The 22,522-nt window shown below is 37.0% G+C and overlaps 1 protein-coding gene across 4 annotated transcripts in view; it reads right to left on the bottom strand.

The window, feature by feature from the left end:
* The window catches only part of MTBP (MDM2 binding protein), an 83,799-nt gene that overhangs the window by 33,682 nt on the left and 27,595 nt on the right, over positions 1-22,522 (bottom strand). For 2 of the 4 annotated variants that reach the window (XM_059392957.1, XM_059392958.1), the window contains exons 12-14: positions 12,702-12,875; positions 11,069-11,176; positions 3,339-3,500 (exon numbers count right to left, since the gene is read on the bottom strand). In XM_059392957.1, the coding sequence (XP_059248940.1) occupies positions 3,339-3,500; positions 11,069-11,176; positions 12,702-12,875 (444 nt within the window). The remainder of the gene's footprint in view (positions 1-3,338; positions 3,501-11,068; positions 11,177-12,701; positions 12,876-22,522) is intronic. The other 2 variants (XM_059392961.1, XM_059392959.1) reach the window with 2 other exon arrangements.

Genomic DNA, 22,522 nt, shown 5'->3' with positions numbered 1-22,522 from the left:
TAATGTTGACATGGCTTTCCACTAGAAGTGCAAAGCAAATATCATTAGCAGATCTGAACAGATACATGCTGAGAACTCAAAAGAACACAAGTCAGGTTAAATAAAAGTAGACATTAATTGTTCTAAATATGACAATATAATTAATTATTAATTATTGTTGACTACACAATTTACATAAATATAAATGACATAGACTAAATAGTAAGGAGTACATGGACAAACATTCATATGTACTTTTGGGGTATAATTTAATATAATTCTTACAGTAAAGCAAGACACAATATTTTATTTATGTGGCAGTCAGGACACTAGGACATGTTGATAACCAAAAAGCACAAAAAGGGCCTCTGAGAAACCAAGAATGCTGCCTTTTTTTTTTTTTTTCTTTTTTTAAGTGTTTTACTTTACAGGAAAAACAAAGAAATGAAAGCAATGCAGTAGGGAAATAGGGACTCAAAACCCGACCTACACAAATCAAGGCCAACAAAAAAGAAGTAATACTACAGATGATAATACGTGCACAGCCATCCCAGCCTTACACATATATATACGAATAAATCACAAAGAAAAGGTTATATTGTAGTCGGCATATTCTGTTTAATAAAGTAAGAATTATAAACATATACTAGAAGATTCTTACTAAAATATCTAAAATAATAAAACCGTGATCTTATAAAATTACCTAGAAAACTCATTTATGCAGTGTGTTTATGTGCCCCCATGGCCTGAGGTAAAGGAGACAGTTGCTGTATTTTGAGTCCAGATATGACACTTGGCATTGTGAAAGTTTTTAGCAACTTTGTGGCAATGAGTATAGAAAATGGTTCGATCAGGACATTTTCTCCCTGCTGATTTTCATGTTACACATGCTAGAGTGCTAGAGTTTTTATTTTAAAAAAAGGACAACAATAATCCTGATGATTGCCAATAATTCGTAATGAGCATGATTATTAAATAATGGGATCAGAATATGAAACATGATTGACCTTATTGCTTCTTTTCCTGTATAATTTACATCTAGATGTATTTACTCAAATAAAAGCTACCAAGGATGTTAAAAATCACAGCTTCATTATTACGAGTCATATTCAAACATATAACCTGTCAAATTTCAGTTCAGGCTCTAAAAAATACCTTCAGGGTTTCTTTCATTTGTTAAATGTTATTTTGGGAGGAATCAACTGCTCTATGCTAGGTACAGTCTTGGGCTCCAGGGCACTGGAGAAAGCAAGCCGACACACTCTACTCTCAGAGAACATATGGTTCACAGTGAAGACAAACTGTTATTAATAAATAATTACATCTACAGTATATAATTTAAAATAGGAAAAATAATAAAAAGAAAGATACAGAAGATGAGGACCACTGGAAACAATTTAAAATGAGGAAAGTCTGGAAAAGCTTCTTTGAGGAAGTAACATTTAAGTCAAGATCAGAAGAATGACTGTCAGGTAATCAAGTAAAGATTGGGAGAAAAATATTCCAGAAAGAGGACACCACATGTGTAAAGGTCCTGAGGTGGAAAGGAAGGTGACATGCTCAAGGAACGGAAAGACTGTGGCACCAAGGAAGCAGAAATGTGACACTGGAGGAATCCAGAATGAGTATGAGGGTGGACATCATTTAGGAATTTTGTAAGCCGTATTAAGGATGACACATTCTATGTACAATGGAAAGCAATGACAAAGCTCTGAGCAAAGGAGTGATATAATCTGATTTACATTTTAAGATGAGCACCCCAATATGCTCAGGGTGTTAATAGTGTTCTAGGACTTGATCTTGTATGAGTAACTGTAAGACACGTGTCCATACTTACAGAAAACCCATGCAATGACTGCAGCCCTTCCTGCCTTGTAACCATTATCTCCTGCACAAATTCTCTGAGTAAGCCAGCTTCTGTCTGGATCTCAGTCTGCCCTTTCTTACCTCCATACTCCACGGGCATGCAGCTTCTACCCCCAAGAAAATCCTATCTTCGCCACTCTACCTAGACCCTGTGCATTGCTCAAGACCTACATCCAAGTCCCTTTGCTCCTGACGAAGTGTTCTGTGACTCTCCTACCCTAGTTCTATTCCTCTCCTCTAAATTCACATTCATTTATTTAAAAACAAATATACAGCATTTCACACCAGGCAACTTTCTCAGCAACTTATAAATAACTCCTTTAATCCTCCTAACAACCTATGTCATCTCTAATTTAAAGATGAAAAAACCTGAGGCTCGGAGAGGTTAGAAAACTTGCCCAAAGTCACACAGCAAGTAAGCCGCAGAGCCGCATCCAGCCTTGTTCATCTGGCTTCAGAGCACATGCTGCAACCAAGAAGCTGTGTCTCTCATTTACGGAACACACCCCCCCATTCACAAGGACTCTTACACTGCCTCCAACACCCGTCTGATTACTCCGCACTGTTATGGAACATTCTTACTGGTATGGCATGATGATGATCATGATAATACAAACAGCTAACAGTTCTTTGGCATTTATTATGTTCTTACATACATCAACTCATCCAATCCTCACAATTAGTGAGTGGGAGACATTATTAGCTCATTTTAAACACGAAGAGGCAGAGGCAGGGAGTGGTGGAATAAGTGCCCAATGATGTCCAGCGAACAAGTAACAAAACTCAGACTTGAGCCCTGGCACCTGAGCTCCAGAGCCTGGGCTCTTGAAACGGCAGTGCGTGCTGTATCTGTAATTAGCTTCCGACATACATCATAGCCTGCTGAAAGTCAAGGATCCACATTTTTATTTCTTTGTGTACCTCTATGGTGTCAAACAGAGAAAGGCATCTGACAAACATTACTGTTAACTTGACTCTGGTCATTTTCTTATTAACCAATGGAATAAAAATGATTCTCATGGAATAAAAAAAAAAAAATTACCCTGTACATTTAAAATGCAGGGCAATCATCAAATGCTTTCTTGTTAGATCTTGTAAAGCTTCACTGTATTCAAACATATCACAAGAATAGGAACCAGGAAGACAGAGCTCTAAGTTAATAGAGAAATGATTTCCTGTTCCTTCGATGAAGTTTGGGGACTATTCCTGCTACAATGAACAGCAAATAGGGAGCATCTTGATGCAGGTAGTTTTAACTATGGTAAACTTACTGTGTATGTTCTACTGTTCTCATCTTAGGAAAATATAGCTTAGTAGAAATCCAGCTAAGTACAATTACTAAGAGGACTCACCTTCATTCAAATGCTTCTCCCTCTGCTCAAAACAATTATATTAAACATGCTTAATGAAAGAAGTGCCAGAAAGCTTTTAATGTCTAAATGATGAGAAATACGTACGAAAAGAACTAATAATTAAACTAACAAAAAACTTACTATTTAACATATTGGCGGTTTTAATTTTGTCCGTCTTTATTGGAATTGTTTTAGGAATAAAAGCATCAAAATGATCTAAAAAGCGTTCCCTTATGAGTATTAATAGAGTTTTGAGTTCATCAATAGAAACTACTTCAGGCAGGTTGGCCAACTTTCTCCTTTCTGTAAGACAAAGAAAAACCATGCAACTATTACTTTAAAAAACTGTCAAGAAGTGCATCTACTACTCTTACGATAAATATTTTCAAAAGTAAAACAGTTGAATTTCTCCAGCAAATCAACATTCCTATGTAGGCCTGTTTTCATTTTCAGCCCATCTGTAGGTAAAGATAGAATTCCCAGCTACACGAGATAAACAAAAATAGAGTAATCTGTTCACACCATGAAGTGATGAATGGTAAAGGCAAGTTTGCAAGTTTTCAGAATATACCGCAGAGCATTAAGAACATTGGTGTTTATGTGAAAAGTAAAACCTGTAAGACTTTGAGTTAAATGTGGTAGGTTGGCCACTTCCATCTTTTTCTTCTTCCCCAAACCTAAACTCACAGCAAAGGAATTTAAAAAAGGACAACCAAAGCGGAAATAATAAATAATGACAGTTTTGGACATTTTGGAAGGTAAGATGATGGTGGAGGGGTAGCCGAGTTGGTACAGCAGAGGAAAGTCAACTGGGTCCCCGCAGAGGCACTGCTGTGAGGTGTTAGGAAGATGATTGGCGGGACAGGCTGAAACAGGACAGCATGCATGGATGTTTAGGGAAGGGGCAGGGTAAAGACCTTAGAACTAAACGTCTTTACACCACCCTACATCCCTCACAGCTTGGAAACTCTGTTCTCTCTCTCTCTCTTTTTTTTTTTTTTTTGGTAGAAGCTGAAAAAGAGTCCCAGCCCATGGAGCATCAGGCACACCGAAAGGCAGCCCTGAAATGGGGGTTAAAACTGGGGGACAAAATGGAAGTGTACATACTGAAAGGTCTGACTCCAAGCCCTGGAGCTGGGAAGCTAGCAGCTATAATATAAATGCTCCACTAGAAAGAGCAAAGGGGTTCCCCTTTTGAAAAACTGAATGCCCCTTGAGAAAAGAGCACGATCCTGATATTGAAGTGGAGGTAGGGACAGGAGCTCACAACCAAGGATGTCTTGTCACTCTACCTGCTGTATGCCACAGATTGCCAGACAGTATATTAGAGCAAGGTATGTAAGGCTTCCCGTCTAAAACAGAACAGACAGAAAGGAATCACCGGACATTTAGGAAACAGTGATTTGGAAAGTCTAGGTGCCTCAGTTGGTTAAGTTTTCTACCTTCAGCTCAGGTCACCATCCCAGGGTATTGGGATCGAGTCCCTTGTCAGCCTCCCTGCTCAGCGGGGACCCTGCTTCTTCTCCCTCTGCCCGTTGCTGCCCCTGCTTGTGCTCTCTCTTTCTCTCTCTCTGTGACAAATAAAATCTTTTTTTTAAAAAAAGGAACATAGTGATTCAAAGGAGCACATGCATCCCAATATTTATGGCAGCAATGTCCGCAATAGCCAAATAATGGGAATGTCCCTCGACAGATGAGTACAGAAAGAAGATATGGGGTGTGTGTGTGTGTGTGTGTGTGTGCGTGCGCACGCTCACGTGTCCATCGAAAAGAATGAGATCTCGCCATTTGCAATGATGTGGATAGAACTAGAGGGTATAATGCTAAGTGAAATAAGTCAGTCAGAGAAAGAATAATATCATAGGATTTCACTCATATGTGGAATTTAAGAAACAAAACAGATGAACACAGGGGAAGGGAAGGAAAAATAAGATGAAAATAGAGAGGGAGGCAAACCATAAGAGACGCTGAACTCCAGGAAACAAACTGGAAATTGCTGCAGGGGCGTGGGTGGGGGGAAGGGGTCACCGGGTGATGGGCAGGAAGGAGAGCACCTGATGGAATGGGCACTGGGTGTTGTATGCAACTGATGAATTATCAAATTCTACCCCCGAAATGAATAATACAGTATATGTTAGCTATGCTGAATTTAAATAAAGAATTAAAAACAAAAAAGAAAACGTGCTGAGGAAAGAGGGGACTCTGCGTTTCCACGGTCTTATGTTTACACTAAAAGGACGGACTTGGATCCAGTATATACTTCCAGCTCCCATGGCCCTCCCTCCCTCACCGAGCCACCTGGAGAAGAAATAAGGCCCGCTCTGATCCTTCTCTCCAACTGTCCTCTGAGCTAGCAAGTCCTCAGGACGCATGCTCTCTATGTGGTAAGAGGCCCTGCCCTCCCAAGGTTGATCTTCATTTGCTTTGTTCTTCATTCAAGGGGAGGAAATTCAATTCTGGGTGTATCAGAAAACTCACCTGGGCATAGATCTAGAAAGTCCTATCCTTCAATACGGCTTTTACCTGTTGCTTATCTCCATCAGTGTGTTGCTCAGTTTTATTTCTCAATCGGTTCAACTTTGGGAGAGTAAAGGGGTTTATTTTTTGGGACCCTCAAAAGAGCAAAAGTCCAAGATGAAAAAGAGAGACTAAAGCCAGCAAAAAGGAAAAAGAAGCCCAGCAGAAACAAAAACACTGCAGGGAACAAAAGAAAGCTTGCTCTGATTAATATTCTCATAGAACTAAGACAATCTACTACACCCCATGAAACAAGTACAGGGTTCTTTAATAAAGGAACAGATGATGAACAAGAAAAGACTTCTAAAAATTAAGCACATGAGAGCTCAAATTTTAAACATGCCATAAAGGGGCTTAAAATAAAGCAGAAGATATTGCCTAGAAACTAGAACAAAAAGAAAACAATATGGAAATAGGAAAAAAAATTAAGTATTCTGTCCAGAAAATTAGGTATTCTGTCCAGGTATTTTTTTCTATATAACTAATAAAAGTTCTAGAAAGAAAGAAAAAAATTGAAAAAGAAAGAAAAATTACTAAAGATAAAGGTTTTCAGATTTAAGAATGTGAATCTTCTATTGAAATGGCTCATCATTTATATAGCTTAATAAACTGAGGACAGAGGGAGAGCATGGAGAATACATACACACCATGAATCAGAGTAAAGCTTCCAGGGACAAGGCTTCTGGAGATAAACATTTGAGAAAGGAGTAAAAACAAATACACCAAAAATAAAATACTACAAAGGATAAGAATAGTATTAGGTTTCTCAATAGGAATAGTCACACAGAAGATAATAAAGCAATGTCTTCAAAATTCTGAAGGTAGATGATTTTCAACCTAGGATTCTTTATGACCTATCAGTCAAGTAAAGATATTTTCAGATATGCAAGAGGTTAAAAAAAACTTACATTCCACAAAGTTTTAGTCAAAGTGGTTGCTGAAAGATACGCTCCAAGCAAACAAGGGAGTAAACCAAGGACAGGTGGTCTAGAAAAAAGGAGACTCTAAAAGAAGGGAAGAAGAAAGAGAAGTCTCTAAGATGTTCTGTTATCAGAACGAAATATTAAACACTCTGGAAAGAAACAGAAAAGTAAAAAGGAACTGCTGTGTTTGAACATACAATGAATTTAATGTTAAGTGTGTAAAAAATGCTGGAGCCTCTAGAACAACATTTGCCTGTACAGAGGAGTGGGCAAATTGAAAATGATCACCAACCATAAGAAAAACAAAGATAATACAAGAGGTGATCATCGTCATATATTACATGACTCAGTGGTAAGCTTATGTATACGGTGGTAATAATGTTAAAACTAGCCACTGATATAACCAAAATTTATGACTTCACTGTAAAGGGTGGAAAGAGAATGTGAAGATGATAGGAGAAAGCTAAGTGTTTATCTTTCAGAGCTAGGTGCTAAGATAATGTCTGAAACTGGCAAATTAAGAAACAGCAGCATCCACCTACTATTAACAAAACTGGAGGAAATGTTAGGAAAACCAGCTGGAACAGCTGCGGGTCGCTGTCTACCAAGACTAAAAGATGGACAGGAGACAGTAGGCTACTGCTGGTTTCTACATGAAGTTTTTCAGTAGCATTTGCATCTTAAACATAGATCCCTGTATTACTTTTATAAAAATATTACACTTCTAAACACTTCTGGACTAATAACATTTTCTTCTATAATAAAACAGTAAATTGTAAATTCATACAGAAGTCAATTCAACATTATGTGCTGTCTATAAAGCACTATGCTGTGCCCTTGGACAGAGAGGATTAGAACCCATTATTACATGAGGTTGACACATAAATAATGCAAGAGAGTAGGCTGAGAAGGAAGCAGTTGGCCTAGAGGCTCTACTTTGGAACATGGGCTCTCCGAGGACACCTCTGAAAAATCCCACTATAGTAATGTGGATATTGGTAGGGTCGTTCCAGTTGTGATCCAAGATAAGGAACACGAGATTCTTGCACTCAAGAACATTAGTAATGGTAAAGTAAGATTGTAAAATATGCTGCTGTTATTACATCTTCTTAGTGAGAAAATAAAAAGTAATGAAGCTTTTTATTTTCTGTACAATCTGCTGGGAGCCATTCTAAACGAAAAGTTATCAATGGTTTGTTTTCATGTGAAATATACACAATAGGTAATGTGCTTTGGAACTCAGCTCTATATTTTTATTAATGTTAAAAAAAACCTTAAATCATGAACCAGACCCATGCTTATTAAAATAGTCAATTATATTACAACATCGGGCTATCTGGAAAGCGGGGTAAGACTTCCTCCTGGCCTTAATGACCAAAAAAGAAGAGGAAACAGATGAAGTTTAACAGGGTTATGAGCAGAATAATTTACCTAAGCAAAAATTATTCTCTACACTAATGAATGTACACATAAGTGGCAAAGGTTTGGGAGAAAAACATTGGACTAAAGTCTTAAAAATGGATCAGCAAAAGAATGTTATTCCTAAAAAAGCTAGCAATTACTTAGGATTTAGTAAAGAAAAAGACAGTGGAATATCAAAAAGTACCGGAGGCTGATGGTCAATCAGGTTTGTACTAGGTTCTATGAATTTATTTTATTTTTTAAAGTTTTTTTTTTTTAATTTTATTTATTTATTTGAGAGATCACAAGTAGGCAGAGAGGCAGGCAGAGAGAGAGGAAGCAGGCTCCCTGCTGAGCAGAGAGCCTGATGCAGGGCTCGATCCCAGGACCCTGGGATCATGACCTGAGCCGAAGGCAGAGGCTTAACCCACTGAGCCATCCAGGCACCCCAGGTTCTATGTATTTAAAAAAGATGTGGGGAATTCAGAGGTGTGACCGGAATACTGGAGCAAAATGACAACACTGTTGTTGCTTTGGTATTTGTCTGGCATCATGCTGAATGGTCTTTAATTTAAAAACTGTCTAGCATTCTTAAACTTTTTCTTTAAAAATCAGTGAAACAAGACAGTTGATATTTCCAAATATAAAAAAATTGTAAACTACCAAAAAATCAAGTAGAAAAACTTATAAAATTATAAATATCATTCTAATATGATCTTAAGAAATAAAATAAAACTACTGGAAGTAATTATTCTAAAAAATTAAATCAGAACAGAAACTTTGATGTTTGCGTTATTTTAAGCAACAAAGTGTCTCAGTAATGTATGTACATTTTCATGCAAACTTTTCCAGTTGCTCTTTCTGATTCAATACTGGTCAGAGAAATAGTGGAGAGATAGTAAGTCTACTCCTTAACTTGTTGATAATTTTGGGGAAAAAAAAATCTTCTTGAACAACTTCTTATTTTATACCAAAGGCCATCATCTTTGTATTGATTCTGAATTGTTTATTTTTTTCCAAAGAAAGCTCTTCCTAGTAGAGTAGTTTTCACCATGTGTAAGTTAATTAACTATACCATTTTCAGCACTTTTATATTTATATTTCACTTCTCTGAAGATCACTGAAATACAGTCAGACATGCTTACATAAGAAACTTTGTTTTGCTGTCATTTTCTTGTCTTTTAAGATACAGGAATTCTTAACAGATGCAACCTTACCCCACATTTTTAATCCAGTATTAACTCTCTGGATAGAGCAGAGCTTGGTTCAGCAAGTACTTCCATCATAAACTGATTAGCTGGGTTACTAATTTTCATCAAGATTACATGCCTTGGATTGCAAACTGGTCATTTCGTGGATAGGCCCAGAGCTGGTTTCTCCAGCAGCGACTAGCTGCAAGCCTTCCCTCAACTTCAGACCCCCACCTGCCTCTGCACCAGGCTCCCGGCGCGGAGCTGTGGCACCCTTAACAGCCGCAATACCTACGGCTCAGCTGCTCCTGCTCCTACACGTGGAGCCTTTACTTAGTGCTTGGGTAGAGCTGTCAGTCAGGCCTGCCACAGGAAGGTTAACCCTTGCAGCCTATTCTTCCACTCTGGCAGGTTTTCTGGTTGGGAGGCTAAGGGAGAGAGGTGACGGACAGAGGAGACGGTGAGGGAACGGAGTTACAAAGCTGCAGCAGGCTTAAGGCAATGGAGCAGGGCCTGCTGACTCTGGCAGGGACAGAGCGAAGTCAAGAGATGAGTAACACTGCAGGCTGATATTTGAAATTAGGGTTTTCCAGCCACAAAAGTACTATTTCAGTATGTTTCCTTTTTCTTGGTTTTAACATGTACTATTTTTTACTGAAACTGATTTGCCTTTCCAACTATATTTTCCTTGAGCTAGTATCACTAAAACAAAAAAAATTAATGGTTGGAGGAGTTCAAGACTACACAATTACACTGATTTGTGCAACTGAAAAAGTAGGTTAATATAAAGAACAATTGAGACCAAGTATTCTAAAATTATTTTCCACTGAATAAAATAGGCTACTGAATTCCAGATATTTTTAAAATGATTTTACAAAAACGATGATAGCTTTTATTTTATAATGTATCTACTTAATTCTAATATCACGCTTTTCTATACGCTACTAAAGAGGCCTCACAATTTGACTCAATTTCTTAAAAATTCCCTATCAGTTATCTTAAAATAAGTTCATATTAGGTACTAATGAATGATTATTTATTGAAGATTGTTAAGACTGATACGAACTAAACATTTAATAATAGCTGTAAAACTTAAAGTATGACCCTTGGAAAAAGTGTTAATTTCCTGAATAAGGAAAAACCCATAATGTTAATTTCACTCTGCACATATGTGATATTTGTTATTATTAATAGTCATGGTTAAAGTCTAAGAATCAATGCTTAAGTTAGCACATTAATTTCTCTATAGTTGTATTTCCTTGTATTTTTAGTCTTTATCCTCCTGATAACAAAAATATAAAATGAGAAATTTTACAAAAATTCTATATTAATCAGAATTTTAAAACCATAGCTACCTTTTCCAGTACACAGTTAAAAAGATGGAATACAAAATTTTCCTAAAGAAATATTTTTATGGGGTGCTTAAGTGGTGTAGTCAGTTGAGGGTCTGACACTTGATTTCAGCTCACATTGTGATCTCAGGGTCATGAGATCGAGCTCGGCGCCAGGCTCCGTACCCAGTAAGGAATCCGCCTGAGACTTTCTCTCTCTCTCCTTCTGTCCCTCCCCTTGTTCTTTCTCTCTCCCTAAATAAATAAGTCTTTAAGAAATACACTCTTATAAATGTTATTAGCAATGTATGAATAAATAGGAAGATTCTGAATCTGGTGAAAAAATGTTGCAGACCTTTTCTACTCTGCATCACCTCTATCAAGAATAGTTCTAAAAATGAGGATTATACCTAAAAGACAAAGTAAGAAAAGAATGACAGTAACAATGCATTATGTCTGAACAGGTCAACATTCTTACAGTAAAATGAAATGTACAAATCATTACTTACTCAGACATTCTTTCAAAGCCAAAGCCTGAACATTAGCTAACTGTTTCTCTCTCTGTATAAGTTGTTCACCAGAAAAATGTGGAAGTGACAAGAAGTCAAAAGGAAAGCCTGAGAAATAGAGAAAAGTGTTAAGGATGTTCTATGACAATAATATTCAGTTCCCAGAAAATGTGTTATTACATAATTTTAAAAAATAAAAGTCAGTTACTCATCTCTCTTGCTCATCTCAAAATAATAATTAAGATGAAGAAATTAAGCATACTAAATTATTTTGCATTTTAAACTCTGATCTCCCTCTTCAACTGAAGGAATTTAGGTAACAGAGTAGAATTTCCTCCATCACATTTTCTTTTATGGCTTCAGCTACCGAAACTCCTATACAAAGCAGGGAGTATGGACACTCCCTAATCAACCACACTTACTAGTCACCCACTGTGTCCTTCCACAACGAACCCAGGCTAGCTCTATGAAAGCAATAAGGTACTCCAGTAAAGGTGACAGTGAATGAGTTCAGACTAGGTCAAAAAACCTGGAGGCTTCTTAGAACAATGCTCTAAGAGAAGATAGCAACCAGGTAAGAAATCAGACTATCCCAAGACTATAGTGTTGTAAGGAAGCCCAAGCTGTCTGTGAGAAAATAGACCAGGAGCCAAACAGGTAGGTGAAGAAGCATTCTTACACAACCTCCATTAAGTCTGCAGGAGAATAGAGCCCTAGCTTTTTAAGTGGCTGCACATGTATGGGGACTTCAAAATAGAACCATCCAGCTGAGCCCAGTCAACCCAAAGGACTATGAAAAATAATAATAAATAGTCATTTTTTAAGCTAACTTTGGAGTGGTTTGGCATACACTGATAGATAAGAAAAACTTGGAACTTGGAGAGAAAAAAAAAGGGCAATAAAATGGAACAAGATACTTGAGAGGAAGTAAGTAAAATGAGAGCTAAATTATAGAAAAATATTATATGTTTAAAGTGGAAAATACAGGGATGCCTGGGTGGTCCAGTCAGTTACGCGGCTGCCTTCAGCTCAGGCCATGATCCCAGTGTCCTGGCATCGAGTCCCACATCGGGCTCCTTGCTCAGTGGGGAGCCTGCTTCTCCCTCTGCCTCTGCTGCCACTCTACTTGACTGTGCTATCTCTCCTCTGACAAATAAATAAATAAAATCTTAAAAAAATAAAGTGGAAATACAAACAGGGTGCCTGGGTGGCTCAGTTAAGTATCTGCCTTCAGCTCAGGTCATGATCCCAGAGTCCTGGGATTCAGCTCTTTGTCAGGCTCCCTGCTCGGTGGAGACTCTGCTTCTCCCTCTGCCCCACCCCCTCAGGCTTCCACACGTGAGCTCTCTCTCTGAAGTAAAAAAATAAAATCTTTAAAAATAAGTAAGTGCAAAATACTAAACATTTCCTTTTTGGAATCAAAAGCTGACCTACTAAATTATACTAAGTATAATGAAAAATGGATGAATTATCTGTACTCTAAACTGTTTGTACATGCTGTAATATGTTCGAAATAAAAGGTAAATTGAAAGTGAAATGGAGTTTGGGAAAAATAAAAGCATTAAAAACCACAGAAGTTAACTGCATATACTAACACATATAGAAATATTTTCCACCTAAAATTAACACTTACTCAGTTTGGCTTCTACTGTCCTTGCTTTCATCTTTCCATGAATTAAACTCAGTGCAAACGAGCCATTGATCTGGTTGGCCGAGTGAATCAATGTGGCTTTACATTTTCTGTTGTCATTACCTTGTAGCAGGAGATAATAGCTAGAACACTCTCCCTTCACTTCAACATCTGGAACTAAGCAAAAACAATGATCTTGTTAAGTATGTGAAAATTCAGCATGCAACAGGGCAGAATCAGTCATTTGACCCACAGGGCATAATGACTTTCTGTTATTTAAAAACAAGCTGTTAAGCAACCATTTTAAGTAGCACTTGTTCATTTAACTCCGAAAACAGAAAGCAGACAATCTTAACAAAATGATACAAAGTGTACACATTTTACCTTAAAATGATGTGTCCTTGTTCATTAACTTTTGATGTTGCCCACTAGAGTTCCATGATATCTTTCTTACATGACCACACTCATAACGTATCAACTACTCTTTTCAACTTCTATCTCTTTAAAAGAGAATAAACTGACCCTGTGAGCACACACACAATTCCACTGATGGAGAAGAAGTATACAGACGCACTCCAGGCTAGCTCTTTGGTCCCTACAGCAGCCATCCATAATGTATTGTACAGAGGGAATGGAGAGCATTCATTAATCTGGTGTGCCAGTTACATGAAGGTCACTTAAGACAGCTTCTTGTGTATTTTAAAAACAAATCAAGTGAGGGTTATAGCGAAGGTCAAAGAAAAACTGCGAAGCCTTTGAGATTAAAAATAGAAGTAGAGTCCCTTTTTTGTTGAAGATGGTAAATTGGACATAAGCATTCATTTTCACTATCTCTTGAAATTCCACAAAATGAGAATAAAGAGATTTTAAAAATAGCATAAATCTACAAGGACTAATATCTGACAGAAGAGACAACAGAAACTAATTTTGAAAGCAGGAAAGCAAATGAGTAATTGGTACAGACTGCTAAGGAAGCTGAGAAAAACAGTGGAGAAGGCTTAGAAGCAACATAATTTATATTACAACCCCTGACAAGACTCTGGGTTGATGGTCCCAGAAGGCACTGGAAGCAACATGAAGGTGAAACAGGAAAACAGGTTGAAGTGTCTGAGCAGCTTGGCCTCCTGGCCAGTCCTTATTCTATTGAGGCACATGATTGTCCTTTTCCTAGTCCAGAAAACAAGTGGTTTATTCACTGCTGAAAGTAAAACAAGGTGTCTCTGGCCTGAGAGATAGTGGACAGAGAGCAGGGTTAGAGTTAATTCTCAGTGGATTAAGCATGTACTTGTATATTGAGTATTGAGACCCTGTACTCTTCTTCACCCATATAACTTCTAGAATTATGCAAGCTAGATAACAGAATTGAGCTTTCTTGGAAATGTGGTCAGTCCTAGAAGAATGACTGAAGAATCCCAACATTGGAGTCAGCTAAGGTGAGTTCACCCTAAAACAAAGATCAGAGTCAACAAGCTACACTCATGCACCCAAATCTTCCCATTAGCTTTCTGGTACTATCCCTTAAATGTGAGTAGGCAGACAAATGTTACAAGATCTCAAGGAAGGTTGCTAGTATGAGAACTAGATGTCAACATGGAAAAAAAGTGACTTGCAAGGAAATAAAGAATACACAGTAAAAAGAAATCACACACACAAAACCAACCAACCAACCAGTCGGATCACTACACTCCTCAGAGAAGATTCTGCATACATTAAACAAGAACAGGAGACTATAAGAACATTAATAAGAAAGAGCTCATGGAAATTAAAATTAAGAAAACGGGTAGAAGAAAAAGTTAAGTGAATGTACAAAATGTAAAGTAAAAATACGAAGAAATGGAAAATAAAAAAGAAGATAAAGAAAGACACACAAATCAAGAGGAACAGCTACAGAGCACTAACAGAAGTGAGAACATAAACAGAAGGAAGGAAATTTCCAACAAAACAGCTATAAGAACACTTTCCTCCATAAAAAGGCAAGCTTCCAGGCATGCTGAGAGCCCAATACAAGAATAAAAATAGACCCACCAAGGTGCATCATCATGAAAATTCAGAAGACTAAGAATAAGGAGAAGATTCTACAAAATTCCAGAGAAAATATGGGTTTTCTTTAGAGAAAATAAGAATGAGAAGAGCACTAGAATTCTAAACAGTGCTAAAAGCTAGAAGACAACGGGGCAATACCTTCAAAATTTCAGGAAGATTTTAACAAATCTGCTCCACCAAAATAAGGACAATTAGATTAAAGGCACCAACAAAGAAAGGGCAAAAGAAACTTCCATGATGATGAAAAAATAGTCTTTTAAATCCAAAGCTATAGAACAAAGCTAGAGAAACCATTCTGGATTAGACAGGTCACAAAGAGCTGGAAGAAATTTCTTACATATCCATGATTGATAGAATACCTAATGTGCCTGAAGGTACTGAAAGGAGTTTCGCCACTGGGGGAAGGCTTTGTGGCTAGATAAAAAAAAAAAAAAAAAAAGATTCAGGGACGCCTGGGTGGTTCAGTTGGTTGGACGACTGCCTTCGGCTCAGGTCATGATCCCGGAGTCCCGGGACCGAGTCCCACATCAGGCTCCCGGCTCCATGGGAAGTCTGCTTCTCCCTCTGACCTTCTCCTCGCTCATGCTCTCTCTTACTGTCTCTCTCTCAAATAAATAAATAAATAATCTTAAAAAAAAAAAAAAGATTCACTGAATCTAGCTGAAACGGAATACTGTACAGGAAAGGAAAATAAGATATATTACATGGCTCAACTGTGAAGAGTGATTATATAATCATAATAATTGAAAAATTAATATTAATTTAAAATAAAAAATTACCGTGAGAGGGAAATGTCAAGAATTTGAGTGTCTGTCGAGCAAAGGAGCTTAGAGGATTCATACTTCCCTGTTTGAAAACTTACTATAAAGCTACTGTAACCAAGGCACTGAGGCGCTGGTGTTAACAACATACAGGATAACAGAACTGAGAATCCAAAAGTAAACAGTCATGATTTTCAACAAAGGCACCAAGAAAATATGATGGGAGAAGGAATAGTCTTTTCAACACATGGTCTTGGAACAACCGAACGACCAATATGCAAAAGAATGAAGTTGAACCCTTACCCACCTATCTCACATATAATTCAAAATGGATCAAAGACATAAATTTAGGAGTTACACTGTAAAGACCTTACAATAAAACAAGGGCATAAATCTTCCTGAGCTTGGGAGCAGGCAATGGTTTGTTAAAGAAGAGATCCAAAGCACAGTGAAGGAAAGAAAAAAGAGAGAGAAAACTGAATTTCACCAAAATTAAATCTTTTGGGCTTAAAAGTACACCATCAAGAGAACAAAAAGTCAGCCTGCTATGGACTTGGGGTAATAATGATATGTCAGTGAAAGCTTATCAGGTTTAACAAGTGTACCATTAGGGTTGAATGTCGGTAATAGGGGAGGCTGCCTGTGTGTGAGGACGTCGGCTATACGGAAACACTCTGTACTTTCTACTCAGTTTTGTGGAGTATCTAAAACTGTCCTAAATAAATAAAGATTATTAATTTTAAAAAGTATCTATGTGACATGGATAAACATGAGAATTAAATACAAGATGCTGTAGGGAAAGTCCTTAGATCAATGCCTGACATATGCTAATTATTGAGTAAGCACTACCAATTATTAGCTAAAAAGACCATGTAAATCAAAACCACAAAGAAGAACCTCCCTTGGATGAATGTAACAAAGAACACAGACAATAACAGGTACTGATAAAGATGCAGAAAAAGTGGAACTCTTCATACTGTTGGGAATATAAAAATGATATAGCTACTGTTTGACCGTTCCTCAAAAAAGTTAAACATATAATCAATATATGACTCAAAATTGCCACTCCCAGGTTTTTATCCAAAATTATTTTAAGCATATGTTCACATAAAAACATGTACACAGGGCGTCTGGGTGGCTCAGTGGGTTAAGCCTCTGCCTTTGGCTCAGGTCATGATCCCAGGGTCCTGGGATGGAGCCCCACATGGGGCTCTCTGCTCAGCAGGGAGCCTGCTTCCCCCCCTCCCTCTGCCTGCCTCTCTGCCTATCTGTGATCTCTCTCTCTGTCAAATAAATAAATAAAATCTTTAAACAAACAAACAAACATGTACACAAATATTCACAGCAGCATTATTTACCCGAAAGGGTCAACAGTTAAAGTGTCCTTGAACTGATGTATGAATAAATAATAAGTGATACGTCCAAATGAGGAGTTGTATTCAGCAATAGAAAGAATGAAGTATTGGTGTTGTCATACAACATTATGCTGTGTGAGAGAAGTCGAACATTAAAGATGACTTGTTTATTGTATGATTACATTTAAATAAAATATCCAGAATAGGCAAATCTATACAGAAGGAAGTAGATGGGTGATTGCCTAAAGGTTGGGGGGAGGAGCAGGCAATGGGTATAGGGAGGAACCGCTCAAGGGTTTGGAGTCGCCTTCTGGAGACGAGATAATGTCCTAAAATTGACTGTGGTGATGGTTAAACAATCCATCCTATGATTAGGCTAAAAACCATGGAATTGTATAATTTAAATGATTGAACTGTACAGTGTGTGAACTGTATCTTAACATAGCTTTTTGTTTTAATTTATAATAATCTTAGGAATGTAAGGTCTGCTCACAAAAGAAGTTCTTAGCATTTTGGAATTTATATGCGTGTGTGTGTCTGTATGTGTATATAAGTATACATATGTACGCTTCTATGTACATATCTGTATGTACATAGTGTGTGTGTATGTACACTATGAAAACTGTACACTAAGAAAACTGTAATTTTATTAGAAAACAATTTATTGCACAGATGAACATACTGTGATTAAAGCTTATTCCCCCAAACAACCATGAAGTACAAAAATAAATTTATGCAATAGATATTAATACTGTTCTTAAACATCAATCATAAAAAAGGAATTTAAATAGAGGTTTTAGGAAGGGAAAACACTGTTGTTACCAGTTGCATTTGAAACCAAGGTTTGCTAAGACTTATAGTGACTTTTTAATTCGTTTACCAACTTGGCACTTAGCCAATTCAAGTTACCAGTGTCCCTTCAATCCATGGCATTCTTTCCACGTTTATTTTAAATCCCAACCCCTTAATCATGGAAGCCTGTAATTACAGCAATCTTATTTTCCTCAAAAGAAAAATATTTATTTTAAAGAACTCCCCTAACCATAATGACTATGAAGTCATTTAAAAAATGTTCCAGGTTTGGCAGGTGTTAATTGAAGACTTATTAAGTAATTTCTATGTAAATATCACGGAGAGTAATAGATTTACAATTAGCATTGTCACTCAAATTTCATAGTTCTCCCTAATGAAATAGCAGTAAGTGATTACAACAGAACATTTGTTCTCTTTTTCTTTTTCTTTTTTTTAAGATTTATTTATTTATTTTAGAAAGAGAGAGAAAGAGCACACACCAGGACGAGGGGCACAGGGAGAGACAGAACCTCAAGCAGACACCCTCCCCCGCTGAGAGTGTGGGGCTCCATCTCATGACCCTGAGATCATGACCAGAGCAGAAATCAAGTCTGAGACACTTAATGAACTTAAGGCACCCAGGAGTCCCTATATATTTTCCTGTTATTTTTTATAACATCAACTTGTAAGAGATTGGCTTGCATGCCCTCTCTTCACGAAAACAAACACCTATTTTGGATCTACTATACAGGTAAAATGAGAGAGGCAGAATACAAGTGCCATTTAATTGTATCAAATTTTACAAATAACATATAAACTATAATGAAGAGATAGATCAATATTAGTTTCATTAGCAATCAAAATTCTAGCAAAATAAAAATAAAGTCATATTTTATACCAGTAAGTTTCTCAGTGGTCCTTAAAATTCTGTAATATCCCCTCTTTTTAAAAGTTTAACAATATAAAATATAAGATAGTATTTATGTAAAGAAGAAATAATATCGATATATTGAAAAATATCTCAGGATGATGAGGGTAGTAAAGTATTCTAGTTAAGTAAATCTTCTGACTTACTGACAAATATTTTATATATACGTACGTCTCAAGAAACAACAAAATAATAAACGTAATTATTTTGATAATCAAGTTAAACATTAAATGGTAAAATAAAATCTAGCCTTCAACGTAGGCATTTTAGGAGGCTACACACTATCAATGATATCATTGTTCAAACAATTCTAGACTCAACTTTTTGAAATGGTCCGTAGGGTCAGCTGGGGAATCAGAAGGGGAAAAAAACCGACAACAATGAGGTAATTATATTCACGAAGCATTTTCAAAAAATGTATTGCCTTCCTTGATTTCCACTTTATTCATCAGACCAGGCTTTGAGCGATTAGGCATAAAACTTAGCTTCAATGAGACTAGCCAAGAAAATGCCCTGGCTCAACTCTAAAGATAATTTGAAATGGTTTAAGAAATGATAGTATTGTTGAATGGCTGTATGACACCTCCTACTGTGAAGATTCCAAAACTGCAGAAAAATTTATAAATTGCACCATGACTATTTTAAACAAGAAACGTTCAGATCAAAAACAGTATATATTTCCCTTTAGTTACAACACAGTAAAATAGACAATTTGAAAGCTACCATGAATAGAGAAACTTCAGAAGACATTTGAAGATCTTATTATCATGAAGAACAATGATCTCTATTGTTCCACAGATGAATCCTTAAGGTTGGACAGAATAACAAAAAGCTACCGCAGAGTTTACAAAGTGTCTACCATCACTAACTGTGTCTGAAACAAGTTTGTGAGATACACTGAGCAAGTATTACTATCCTGATTTTCTAGCCAAGGAATGAAAAGCCTAAAATAGCGATTCTTTTTTTTCTTTTTGGCCTCAGAGCATCTGAAGGTCTTTCTCTTCAGTAACAGTGGCTCTCTAGCCTAGGGTTGAAAAGAGCACATCTAGGGCAGAAGTTCTTAATACTGGATGCACTTGAAACACTTGGGTACTTTTATAAACTACTGAGGGTCTGGTTTCCTCCCCAGAGATGTGTATTTAACTGATCTCCGGTAGAGCCCTGTTTGATGTTCTTCCTTTTTGATTTTCTTTCCTTCCTGCCTTGCCTCCCTGCCTCTCTCCTTCCTCCCTTCTCCCTCAAACATATTCATATGCATATGTCAGAGTATAAATGTGATTAATTTAAGTAAATTGTGTAATTAGGCATCCATCACTATAATCCAGTTTTGGAGAATGTCCATTATCTCTCTGCAGTCAATCTCCCCTCCTATTCCTGGCCTCAAGCAACCACTGATCTGCTTTCTGGTCCTTAAGCTTTTTATAGAAATTCCATATAAACTTAACACATATAGGTACACCCAAAACTTTTCATGCAATATGTCGAGCAATATTCTACTGTCTGGACAAAACGAACTATGTTTATCTCTTCACCAGCTGATGGATGTTTGCATAGTTTCCAATTCTTAGCTACTATAAATACGCCTTTTATTAACAGTTTCTTGCAAGTGTTTATGTGAACATATGTTCTCATTTCGCCTGGATAAATACCTAGGATTGGAAATACTGGGTTGCAGAGTGAAGTATAAGTTTAGCTGCCACACTGTTTTCAAGAGTATCGAAGCCATTTTACACCATCCCCAGCAATGTGGGAGATTTGCAGTTTCTTCACATCCTCAAGATTTGATAGTCACTATTTTTAATAAAGCCATTCTAGTAAGTGTATTATAGAATCACATTGTGGTTTTAATTTGCACTTCCCGAAAGTTGAGCATCTTTCATATGCTTTATTAGTTATTCACATATTTTTAATGAAATATCTATTCAAGTCTCTTACCTACTTATTAATTGGCTTGTCTCCTTATTATTGAGTTGTAAGAATTTTTTTTTTTTTTTAATGTATCTGGCTACTGTTGGACATGACTGGAAATGTTTTCTCTAAGTAACCTTTAAAAATTGTTTTTGGAGTTCCTGGCTGCCTCAGTAGGTTAAGCGTTCACTCTTGATTTTAGTTCACATCATGGTCTCAGGGTCCTGGGATGGAGCTCCACATCAGGTCCCACGCTCAGCAGGGAGTCTGCTTGTCCCCTTCTCTCTGCCCCTAACCCTGCTCAAGCATACATGAGCTCTCCCTAAAATAAATAAATTTTAAAAAATAAAGTAAAATTGAAAAATAAATAAAATTTTTTTCTTAGTGTTTTTCAAAAAGTAGACATTTTTAGTTTTGGTGAATTTATAGATTTTTTTCTTTTTATAGATCCTTTTGGTAGCTGTATTTTTTTACAGAAATTTTCTAGTTCTAGTGTTTACATTTAGTTATATAATCCATTTTGAGTTAATTTTTATACAAAAATCTTATATATATATGTTTTACATACGGATATCGAGTTCGTCTAGCACTGTGTTAAAGAGACTCTCTTTTTCCCACTGGCACCTTTACTTCTATTTTTTCCACTAATAATGCATATTCTTTTTTTTTTTTTAAGATTTTATTTATTTATTGACAGAGAGAAATCACAAGTAGATGGAGAGGCAGGCAGAGAGAGAGAGAGAGGGAAGCAGGCTCCCTGCTGAGCAGAGAGCCCGATGCGGGACTCGATCCCAGGACCCTGAGATCATGACCTGAGCCGAAGGCAGCGGCTTAACCCACTGAGCCACCCAGGCGCCCCACATGCATATTCTTAATTCAATACCATACTGTCTTGAATACTGTGGCTTTATATTTGGGATGTAAATCAAGTACTGTAAGTTCCCCAAAGTTGTTCTTCCTTTTCAAAATTGGCCATTCCAGGTCCTTTACAATTCCATATAAATTTAGCAGCAGTTTGTCAATTTCCATGTAAAGTCCTCTTGGGATTTTGCTAAAAATTGAATTAAATTATACGGGTAAATTTGGAGGGAAGTACCATCTTAATAATACTGAGTTTTCCAAATCACAAACATGGTGTTTCCCCAATTACTTATATGTTCTTTAATTGCTCTCAGTAAGTTTTAGTTTTCAGTGTATAGATATTGCACTTCTTTTGTTAGATGTAGCCCTCATTAACTTCTAGTCTAATTCCTTCCTTCTACTTAAACGTGGAATTAGTCTTCTAGCTTCTTGAGGTTGATGTTTGGATAACTGATTTTAGATCGTATCTTCCATAAGCATTTACAATCCTCTTAGTACTGCCTTAGATGCTCTCCATAATTTGACAAGTTTTGGTTTTCTTTTCTTTTCTTTTTTTTTAAAGACTTTATTTATTTATTTGATAGAGATCACAAGTAGGCAGAGAGGCAGGTGAGTGTGGGGTGGGGTGAGGGGAAGCAGGCTCCCTGCTGAGCAAAAGGCCAGATACAGGGCTAGATCTCAGGACCCTGAGATCATGACCTGAGCCGAAGAAAGGCTTAACCCACTTACACATCCATGTGCCCTGGTTTTATTTTCAATTAAAAACATTTTCTAATTTCCCCTTTGGTTTCTCTTCTTTGTCCTATGGGTTATTTAGGAGTGTGTTATTTAATTTAATTTAATTTCCAATAGTTAAAGTATTCCTCACATTTGTGTTGCTGATTTCTTTTTTTTTTAATTTTTAATTTTTTTTTATAAACATATAATATATTTTTATCCCCAGGGGTACAGGTCTGTGAATCGCCAGGTTTACACACTTCACAGCACTCACCATAGCACATACCTTCCCCAATGTCCATAATCCCACCCCCTTCTCCCAACCCCCTTCCCCCAGCAACCCTCAGTTTGTTTTGTGAGATTAAGAGTCACTTGTGGTTTTTCTCCCTCCCAATCCCATCTTGTTTTATTGATTCTTCTCCTGCCCCCTTAACCCCCCATGTTGCATCTCCACTTCCT

The sequence above is a fragment of the Mustela nigripes genome, chromosome 3, assembly GCF_022355385.1.
Source record: "Mustela nigripes isolate SB6536 chromosome 3, MUSNIG.SB6536, whole genome shotgun sequence".
Lineage (NCBI taxonomy): Eukaryota > Metazoa > Chordata > Mammalia > Carnivora > Mustelidae > Mustela > Mustela nigripes.
This window is presented reverse-complemented; position numbering and strand designations above follow the sequence as displayed.